The following is a 10816-nucleotide window of genomic DNA, read 5'->3' on the forward strand; positions in this document are numbered from 1 at the left end:
AGGTAAAGCTTTAAAAATAAGGTTTGTTAGGTTGATATGGTTGAATTCTTATCTGCACATTACTGGGCTCATAGTTTGTAGCTATTATGAGTGCAAAACTATGTTATTAAATCAAAAAGATTTGAGTATTTTTTTTATCATTTCAGGATCCAGCTTTTAACAGCACATACATAAAACCAGACTTTAATTACATATGCTTTAAATTACTTACTGGTTCTTCTTTAACCACCAGGCACAAATCACCGTCACTAGTACGAGTGCCAAATCCATTCAGTGAGGACCCAACCAAAAAAAGTCTGCTATCTGTAAAAGAAGAGTAACAAAAAATAAACATGACATATTACAGTTTGAGAGGAAGGAAGAATCACAAATTTGAAGAATATGCAAACTGATATTAAGTAATTAGATTCAAAACTTACGTGGAAAGATGAGCTGAATTTCTCTCTGTAGTTCTGCTCTGCAAAGCTCTTTTCTGTCCAAATCAGAAACCTGTTGCCGACATGCTTGAAACCACTCCAAAACCTGTTTACTTAACTGGACACACACATATAAAAAGTGAAGACACAGCAAAGTGAACATTCTTTCTTGTACACATGCAATTACATGAAACACAGAAGGCTGGATTTTTTTAATGCAAAACCCAGCACCATTTCACATAACCTACTCCACTGTCTAGAGTTATACTGCACTTAAAATTCACAATTAATAGCTTAAAGAAATTTCTGCTAAGTTTTTAAATTTAAATTTGTTCCATTTGTTATAAAATGGCAAACCAGAGAAAATAATTTTTGCATCATCAGTACATGCAGTATTTCAGGGAACAAGTGACCAGATGACATCTTCTGCTGACTTTATTGTCAACAGTTTGCCTATCAGTAATAGGGAGAAAAATATAATTAAAAAAACCTGATTTAAATTAGCTTTATTTTTTATCCCACATAAACTAATTAAGAACTCAGATCTCTATTGGAAGGAGGTATTGACTGTTTTCCTTTCCCAACACTGTTACATTCTATAATCAACAGGCATATTTACACTAAAAAACCCAAAACTCTTCTGTCATGTGGGTGCAGAACAAGAAACAGCTCTAAACTCCACTCCATTCTCTTCTATATTCCAGAACAGCTATGACAATAACTTTTATTCTGTCTCGAAAAGAGGTAGTGAACATCTTAACATCTAATCTTATTCAGAATGGGCTTCTTTCATATTACTACGGTGGGGTTTTTTTAGTCAGGATTTTCCCCACTCATATTATGTGAGAAATGGACTGTTCTCCAAATTTTACTTCCTAGAGCAGACATGTAGGTTTCCTGACATTAGGATGTAAATAAACAACACAAGGAAACAATACCCTGACTTCCCTTGCCATCATAAAAATGCTTCAAACCCAAGCACAGACAAGGAGGTGATACAGAACCACATGGCAGCTATGCTTACTGATACTACTTCTAATGGCAGCTTACCAATAGATATCCTATGATACTGTCAAAAACCCTGACTGATACCACTTATTAACACAACTTCTAATGGCAGCTTACCAACAGATATTCCATGATACTGTCAAAAACCTTGGCAGAAGTGTTTGTGGTCTCCTACAGTACCTCTACATTCTGCCTACTCAGAAGACAGAAGTAAAGCACAGGTACAGAAAGCCATTACCTTGTCCTTGGCAACAGGGAGCCTGGTTTCTGTAGGATCTGGAAACAAAGCATCTTGCAAAGGAGGGACACATCCAATTACGGCTGGTGAGCCACATGCACGCAATACTGGAGACAGAACTGAAACGGATGCTGGGAAGGAGCATCTACGTTCTTGCAAAGGCACTGCATGGCTAACTACAGCTGTATCAGAATCATGTGAATGAATCCGCTGCCGTTTGGCATCATCTGGAACACTCTGTCGACTCTGTCTCCTAGAGAGAGACACTGTGTAATTCCTCTAGTTCACAAACTCCAGTTTATGATTCAAAGACAGTTTCTACAAAGTTCAAATGCTAACACTGAATGATATAACTACTTCACTAATCCCAAGTATGCTATAGAACAGGTGTGCCCATCCTAGGTACTATGTGAAACAAACCTGGAATGGGAAAAGAGAACATAAAATTGCAGAAATGAAGCTACTAGAGAATTGGATTGAAGCAATTCTTCAAGGCAAGTGTCTGCACTTAACCAACTGAAATCCAAATGACAAATTTGTTTAAGCTGACCACAAATCTCCCAGCATAGCATAGTTTGTCATAGAACAGACTGCTCAAGAGGAAAAGATGCATGCAGCATGAAACCAGGAGCTTCCTCAGTCCATGGGATAATTACACACTCAGCTATACCGTAATAGCATATATTTGATTGTGCTTATTTTTTCATGTTAGATTTGGTAGAGAAATAGCATTCAGGAGATAGTACTGAAGACACATAGAACCTCCTTCCAATCAGCTGATTCCCACAATTACTAGAAACATGTATCAGCTAGTATATCTGAACTAATAAAGAGAACAGGATTTTTTCTAAAGCATTAAAAGAAAATTAAACCCTACATTTATGCAAAATTTCTCTTTCTGTGGTAACTAAAATAACAAAGGTAGTAATGTAAATTCAAGTCAATTAAAAAAAACCCTACAAAAACTAGGTTTCCATAAAATCCTCTTAAAAAAAAAAAAAAAGAACTTACACATCCTTGAATTTAATACCTTGTATTTGAAAAATAATACACCACATAGTTAAGAAAATCAGGAAAAACACCTAACGTGTCATGAGGAAAACATGACAATTCCCATAAAATCTTGAGGCTGCACTCTTTATTTTTAACATGACAAATTAACAGGAAAAGAACATTCATTCACACAAACCAGCTTAAAGTCAAGCCCACAAAGACCACAATTCACTGCAGTATTACAATAAATCACTTAATCACTTCTGCATGGCTACAGATGCCAGAAAGATTAAAACTAGGCACAGGAAGTCACTTCTGAGTACTAAGATTCTCAAACAGGTACAATGCTTTAAAGAGCCAATATATGGCCTGTTTCCATCAAAAAGAAAAAAGTATTCAGTATTGCAATTTCTAACATAACCGAAATTGCATATAAAATTGATATCAGAGGAACTTCACAATGGGTACATTACAACCAGTATTAGTCACATACATTCAATGAACTTACTTTCTTCCTTGAAATGATGTCAGGGCACCTGATGTAGACACTGGACTGACACTTCCATAAGTCACTGATTGCCGTGTAACAACTGGAATAACAGCTGGAGTAGCTTCAATGTTGCCACTCAAAAGAGCTCTAGAAAAACTACAATCCACAACAATAAGATAACCAAGATACTTTTCATGGGATGGTAGTTGTTGTTAACTGAATATTAAATTCTACAAGTCCTGTAATTTTAGTTGTTTTTAGAAGGACTACATCTTTCTTTCAGTTTATATTTCAGTTTATAACAGGTATTTCATTAAAAACAGAAAATGCTCATTCTTGACAGCATATGTATAAGAAGGGGTTAGCAAACAAATTCACTTGAGGAACTTTTAAATTCAAAAGCCTAAACAATACTACAGTCTTCAAATATAAAACCAAGACTAAACGCTTCTTCCCCTTCTCATCTCCTCCCTGTTCTCCCCAGTAAACAAATACGATTGAAGATCTTTAAAACTGAATTGTGGATTAACAACTCTAATCAGTGCAATTACATCTCATGCATTATTCATCACAGGTGAGCATTTAAATTTGCAGATCCGTAAAAGAAATCATATAGTTTTTATTTGTATGACATCTTCACATTTTGTGAAGTTCACTGCAATTCAATGTTATAAACAGTGAAACCATCCTCCATAAAGAAATATTTCTTTCAGACCCAACCCCTACTACCAAATCTTACCGTACTTACAGTGCACTGCGAAAATGAAACGGAGGAACGACAATTTCCGTGTGAGAAAGAAGAGCTGGAGGTCTATTTAGAGGAAGTTTAGTGACAAAAGTACTCTGTTGTTGATATTTTGGAGGGAAGGGTGGACGACCCAAGTTGGAAGAATTTGGGAACATGCTCATTTCTAGTTGAAGTGAACATGTACCCTTTTATCTAAAAAAAAAAAAAAAAAAAAAAAATTAAAAAAAAATTTGAAATCGGGCAAAAAGAAACACCATTACCTTTCAAGCTCTTGGTTTAAAAATTCAACTAAGCTAGAATTAATCACAGGACTTACTTTCAGTATTAGACACTGAATAAAAATACTGCATACTCTGAAATTGCATAATTATTGCTTACTTTATTTATGTTTAGAAGTTATTTTTTATATGGCCCCCACAATTTTAAGTTGAAAAAATTACATGTCACAAGATATAACAGTTTTCATCTCAGGGAAAAGTACCATGTAACAGTGGAATTTGTTTCATATTTGAAACATTCCACAATAAGGTTCACAATATATGGAAAGAAACCCTTCAGTACATCATAAGAGCATGAAGATGCAGCTAATCATGAACTATAATGCCATAAAGTTAGTATTTTTTCAAAACATGACATGTAAAAAAGCAGACAAATGATTACACCAATTGCAACTAATCTAATCATGCTTTATCATCCATATATAGTATTATTTTACTGAACAGACTCTGTCATAGAGAAATATAGGTTTACTATCTTTTTGACTAAAAATTGATTCTGGTACAACTAGCCAGATAGCGCCAACTGTCACTAAAGTCAGCATTAGGACAGAGCATAAGAAAATTAAAAATAAGGAGTTTATATAGTTTGGTTTGGCTTTGCTTCTTATTTCCTGTGATAACAACCCACATTAGTGAATAGTAAATAGGTGCACATTGCTGCACTAGCTCTAAGAGAAAGCTATTAGAGTTCTTAATTCTTTTTTTTCCTATTTGATGAGGTAGGTGAGGGGAAGCATTATGCATTATGAAAGTTACTATTTGGATGTTCACTTTCAGTTCTGCCGAAGAAATGACATCATATTGCATAACAAGTCACTTGACATTTAGTCTGGATGAGCATTTATGTGCTGTCCAAACTTTTCCATTTCTAGTAGACAGAAGAACTGTTAACATGCCTCATTCCCCTCTAAGCAGACCAGGCACTCTCCACAGCATACGGTACACATAAGCAGTTTATAGATACAATTAGCTAGTAACAGAACGATGAATGAGAATTCAAGAGTTAGGCGCGGAAGAAACACATGTTCGGTTTAGTCTTTGAAGCTGTAAACACCAAGACAAGCAATGGAGGAGTTACCTTTCCCAACACAAAGCAATGCCGCAACACAGCTGTCTCACAACGACCTTCACCTTGAATTTCAGCACTGATTACCTCGCCAGGAATTGCCAGGCTCTCCGAAACAAGCTTCGTAACTTACAGTTCAGGTACCTTCGTCCCTTCGGGCACTGTTTCCAAACAAGCAATTTTCTCCCACAGAGCCCCAAGAGTGAACCGCGCAGGTAAGCCCGCGCGCACGGAAGCTCGCCAGCCCCCCGCCCCCATGCTGGGAGAGGCGTCCGGGCCCACTGCCACCCCTGGGGCCAGAGCCCGGCCCCCCGACGCCTCTCCCTGCCACGTCCACGCGGGACCCCCACAGGACACTCACGCCGGGCCTGAGCGGAGGCAGGCGGGGCGGGCAGCGGAGAGCAGTTTCTGCAGCTGAGCCCTGTCCCGTCCCCCGGATGCAGAGACGCCGCAGGAAGGGGCCCGCATGCGGCACGAAGCGGCCGGGCCGCCGCAGGAAGCGCTCGCTCCGTCAGTTCCCGCGGCACTTCGCGGCCGCCTCCCGCCGCGCACGCCCTTTAGCGGCGCGGAGGGACGCATGCGCGGGGCGGCTCCGGACGCGGGGTGGGCGCTTCCGTGGCTTCCGTGGGGGGTGGGTGGAAGGCTGCTGTGGCAATCGCGGCCCTCCGCTGGCAGCCGGTCTTGGCAGGGCCCGAGGGTGCCGCTGGTTTGCTTTCAATAATTACTGGCAGACTGTTATTGAGCTACTGTTCAGAACTGTGTCCAAGCTATTGTGTTTGGCTAAATACTAGGATTTGGCCAGCATGGATTATAGGCATGCTAGGATTAATCTGGGGTCATAAACATATTGAAATGCTTGCCCGTGAAGGATGTCAGAAGCAAAATCATAGTATCATAGAATCATCAATGTTGGAAGAGACTTTTAAGATACATGCAATCTGTCCATCAAACGTCCATCCAGCACTACCACTGTAATGTCTAATCTACTAAACTATCACCCAGATCTAAACACCTCAAGGACATCTCAAGGTGACTCAATTACTTCCTTAGGCAATTTATTCCAATGCTTAACCACCCTAGTAATAGAGAAAAAAAAATTAATACATAATCTGAATGTTCCCTGTCTCAATTTAAGGCTATTTCCTGTAGTACTGCAGGCACCATAGGAGAGACCAGCTCCCGCCTGGCACCTTCCTTTCAGGGAGCTGTGAGAGCGATAAGGTGCCCCCTAAGCCTCCTCTTCTTGAGACTAAACAAACCCAGCTCCCTTGTCTGTTCCTCATATGACATATTTTCTAGTCCTTTCACCAGCCTTGTTGCCCATCCCTTGACACATTCCATCACCTCAATGTCTTCTTTAATGTGATTCCTTCTTGAAGAGTACACTTACCATAGGTGAGCTCTTGGTACGAGCAAGTACTGAAACTGAGTTTGTGCATGCATAAATACACTGTTGAAGCACCCATGTTTGAGAGGAAAGGGGTAAGTTGAAAGCTTGCTCTGCTTCAAAATTCTTACCTGAGGGCTTGCTCAGTGGAGATCAGGCCACAGCTGGAGTTGTTATGGTTTAAGGTTCTGGCTACTCAGAGACAGACATAGCAGATAAGAAAGAGACAAAACACAGGGGCCTAGTGAAGTGGGACTGCAAATGGACTGGCAAGGGAAAGTTTGGGCTGTGAAAGGACTTTATTGTCTTGGCTATGACATGGAATCTTCATATAAGGGTCTGTTTGTGGTTAGCATTACATTTATGAGAGACAAATCCTAGTGGCATACTTGGAATGAAGATGTAAAGCAAAGTTCAGCTACAAAGAAATTTCCTGTAAGAACTTTTTATTCTGGTGAGCAGACTGGGGCTGCTTGGGAGGTTGGGATGAGACACAGCTGGACAGTGACAGAAACTGACCAGATAGATATTCCAGACCATGTGACATGATGCCCAGGATATAAACTGGGAGGAAGAAGGAAGAACAGGGGGCATTTGGAATTATACTGTTTGTTTTCCTGAGTACCCGTGACTTGTGATGGAGTCCAGCTCTCCTGGCTGAACACCTGCCTGTCCAGGGAAACAGCGAATAAACTCCTTATTTTGCTTTGCTTGCATGCACAGCTTTTGCTTTTTCTATTAAACTGTCTGTATCTCAAGCCATGCTTTCTAACTTCTACCCTTCTGATTCTGTCACAGATCTTGATAGTGGGGAAGTGAGGAAGTGGCTTTGTAGCACTGGTTGCAAGACAGGATCAAATAATGACAATCTTTCTGTGCTGTTTGTTTGTAATCAAGACTAAACTTTCTACCTCCTGCTCAAGACTGAAACTTTGTGTCTTAACTGTTAGAAGTCTGCGATACAACTCCTTATAGCTGCAGTTCCCCACCTGCCGCATCCCAATGGTGTTCTCCAGAACGTTTGACTGCTTTTCTTGCCATCATCTATCCATTAATCAAAACATGTGCTGCTTCTAGGTTTTTCACATTTGCCATGGGGTCTATGATAAATCTAACCTAACACAATCAATATACTTGGCAGCAGGCAGTGTTTAGAGCAGGTTATTGAAAATCAACATCTTTTTATACAGCAAAAGTGAAAAAAATAAAGGAAAGAAAATAAAAAAAAAATAGAAATGCCTTTACTGATTGAAGTAACTTGTGTTGCTATGTATTTTCCTGGTTTCCTTTCCTCTGCTTCTTGGCACAAGGCACCCTGATTTTGTGTTTGCATCAATCGAGACAGTGAATAACTTTTTTTTTTTTTTTTTGGCACAGACTGTTAACTCTTAAGCATTTTTCCCTCATGTCTTGCCTGTATTCACTTGTCAACCTAGCTGTACATTTCAGTGAGGCACCTGAAATAACCTGACATTTTACAAATTGCCAACAGCCTTCTGAGACAAATCTTTGTGCTTTGATGTGCTGAAAGCTGTTCTATTTTTCCAATGTGTGCTGTCTTTCTTCCTGATCCTGACTGTGATCTCAGACAGTTTACAGATACTTTTCTGTTAGAAAAAACATACAAAACCTTACTTCTAGTTTTAGTGTAGGAATCGGACTGTTGGTCAACAGATACTCAACTGAACAACTATACAACAAAGAACTGGAGAACTTGCACTAGTGATTACAACAGACTCCCCCAAACAGAATGGTGTTAGGACTAGCCTTGTATTTCTGCCTCAAAATATGCTTGCATTAGAATAAAAATGGTATATTTGTTGTAAAATAACTATTTGTAAAACTAATTTATTTGAACAACAGCCATGAAACTGAGCAATCAATGAAAGAAATTTATGATCTGTAATAGAGGCAGAGTCTAAAGTCAGCTCTATAAACTACAAATTATACTTAGTTCTGATATGCAGGAAAGAGAGTGGTTTCCAAAAGTAATTGACAAAGAGATCTCTGATGAGCCATCTGCAATCTCTCTCATAGAATGAAAACCATTATGCAACATAAAAGTCCCTATTTAGTGCTTTTTGCAATTTTCGGAAGCTTTTGGAGCTGAACTGCTCTAGCTAGTTAGTCTCTGAAGGTAAATAGTGATGGAAAGTTTGATCAAAGCATCTCAATTGTCAGTAGTTCAAGAAGGAAAAAATGAAGAATAGAAGTCAATTCCTCTATGGAAACCTTTGTTTAATCTTTGAAAAGTCTACAGACTTTTCTTTGCCTCTTGGTACTATGGGAGGCCTATGGGAGGTATGGCAAGGTGTGTGGTTAGAATGTGCTTTACCATAGCAAACAGCCTTATTAAAGGGCACCTATACTACTGCACTCATTAAGAATGATGAAAAACATGTATATGTACACTCTGTCCCTACTCATTTATTTAACTTACTTGAAACATGTTTTTTTTGTTGTTTCAAAACCACCTGTAATATATGATCATTTATGATGTTGTTAGTCTCTGGGACCAGGTCTGAAATACTGAAACTTGTGTCAACAAAGAGCTTCATTCTAAGTATCCCTTTTTCATATTTGGTACTGAGACCAAACATAGCACAAATATTAAAATAAAAAATGTAGCTACGGTGAAATAAATGGTATAACAGGGATTAATACAATGCAGGATCCACTGTGAAGATTGAAGTTTCTTAGTCATGATACCCATGTAAAATGCTTTGAATTTCATTTAGAAATCAAGATATTCTGGGATTGAAGCCAAACCAGAGACTTAGATTTAAAACAAATTTTATGTACCAGGAAAAAAGCAGCTTTCCACAGGAGAACAATACAAGTTTTTAATAATAATACAAAGAACATAAATTAGATGTCCATTAGAAAACAATATTGAAAAGGTATAAAGGTATTAAAAGTAAGAGTCAAACGTTTAACAATAAAATACTGAATAAAAAATTAATAAATAATTACACAAATGCAGTCTTTTTTCCCCACTATGCAGCATTCTTGTACTGATGTTCAACTTTCAGCCAGATTCAGTGATGCTCATGTATGGCTTTATATGATTTCTTCAGTGCTTTTAAAGTATTTATTACATACACTATACTAATTTTATATGCATATAGGTATCACATAATATACAGTACAGAATTTATTAAATATAATTAATATCATAGGTCCTCAATGAAAATGTGATGTAACTCTGCAAACATGTCAGTTGAATCTGTGAATTCCAACTTTAAATTTTAAAATCCAGATAAAATAGAGATTTAATAAATCTATAATAATGATTTATGGCAAAATATGTACTTACAGTTATCTTCATTTGGGATGTCTATGTATGAATTATCCCTGTATCTTCTTCAGATGAGTATTGTAGTGCACCATTAGATTACTGATTAAAAGGTACTACATGCATTTGATGATAGTTAATCGTTGTACACAGTTAATGCTCTGCTCTGGTTAGATTAATGAGTAATTGCTAGTAATTTTATTACTTCAGTCTTTGTTTCTGTAAATTTTGTAATTACACTCCTTTAAATACAAGTGTTTTAAAGGAAGGTCTACGTTTTCCTAAATTTTTATCTTTTCTCTCTTGCATGAGGTGAGACATGTCTTAAAACACAGGGTCATGAATTTTGATTGAAAACAGTGGATAAAGCAAATTTATTCTGCACAAATCTAGAAATCTGGGCTTTTTTTCCAGTTTTGTATTAGCCCGTTGTACCCTTAGGATGATATTCATGTTCTTCATGCCCTAGACTAGTCAGTTAAGTTTTTTAAAGGCATGCCTGATATGTCTGTTTCTGAGGGTTAAGATTTTAATAAGAATTTTATTGTTGCTACAAAGGTCTAGTAGATAATCCACAGTTGCCCAGTTTTTATAAGTAGTTGAGAGAAATTGGTTTAAGGTTAATGGATCTGGAGGCAATATCCATCAACTTATCTTCATGCATACAGTAACATCCCCAAACTGCCAGACAGACATATACAATTTTTTTTTCTATACTGAATTAAGCATTTAATAAAGTCAGTATTATCTCTATTTTATATTTGTTTTAAATTTGATACATTTAAGCATGCACTGAGAATTTTTGAGTTCTCAATAGCATACTGGGACTTGAACAAATTGGGAAGGTCCTGCTGTGGATTAGTAAATAAAATATAACTTCCTACCTGGGTTCTATTT

General features: G+C 37.8%; 1 protein-coding gene across 4 annotated transcripts in view; it reads right to left on the reverse strand.

Moving 5' to 3' along the window:
* TENT2 (terminal nucleotidyltransferase 2) overlaps positions 1–5743 on the reverse strand; it is a 43425-nt gene extending 37682 nt beyond the window's left edge. For 3 of the 4 annotated variants that reach the window (XM_068177013.1, XM_068177016.1, XM_068177015.1), the window contains exons 1-6: positions 5593–5743; positions 3894–4078; positions 3164–3301; positions 1663–1915; positions 420–534; positions 212–303 (exon numbers count right to left, since the gene is read on the reverse strand). In XM_068177013.1, the coding sequence (XP_068033114.1) occupies positions 212–303; positions 420–534; positions 1663–1915; positions 3164–3301; positions 3894–4054 (759 nt within the window). In that variant the 5' untranslated portion in view covers positions 4055–4078; positions 5593–5743. Of the gene's footprint in view, positions 1–211; positions 304–419; positions 535–1662; positions 1916–3163; positions 3302–3893; positions 4086–5592 lie in introns of all 4 variants that reach the window. The other variant, XM_068177014.1, reaches the window with a different exon arrangement.
* Between the last annotated feature and the right edge of the window lie 5073 nt (positions 5744–10816).

Source organism: Anomalospiza imberbis, chromosome Z (assembly GCF_031753505.1).
Source record: "Anomalospiza imberbis isolate Cuckoo-Finch-1a 21T00152 chromosome Z, ASM3175350v1, whole genome shotgun sequence".
Taxonomy (NCBI): Eukaryota; Metazoa; Chordata; class Aves; order Passeriformes; family Viduidae; genus Anomalospiza; species Anomalospiza imberbis.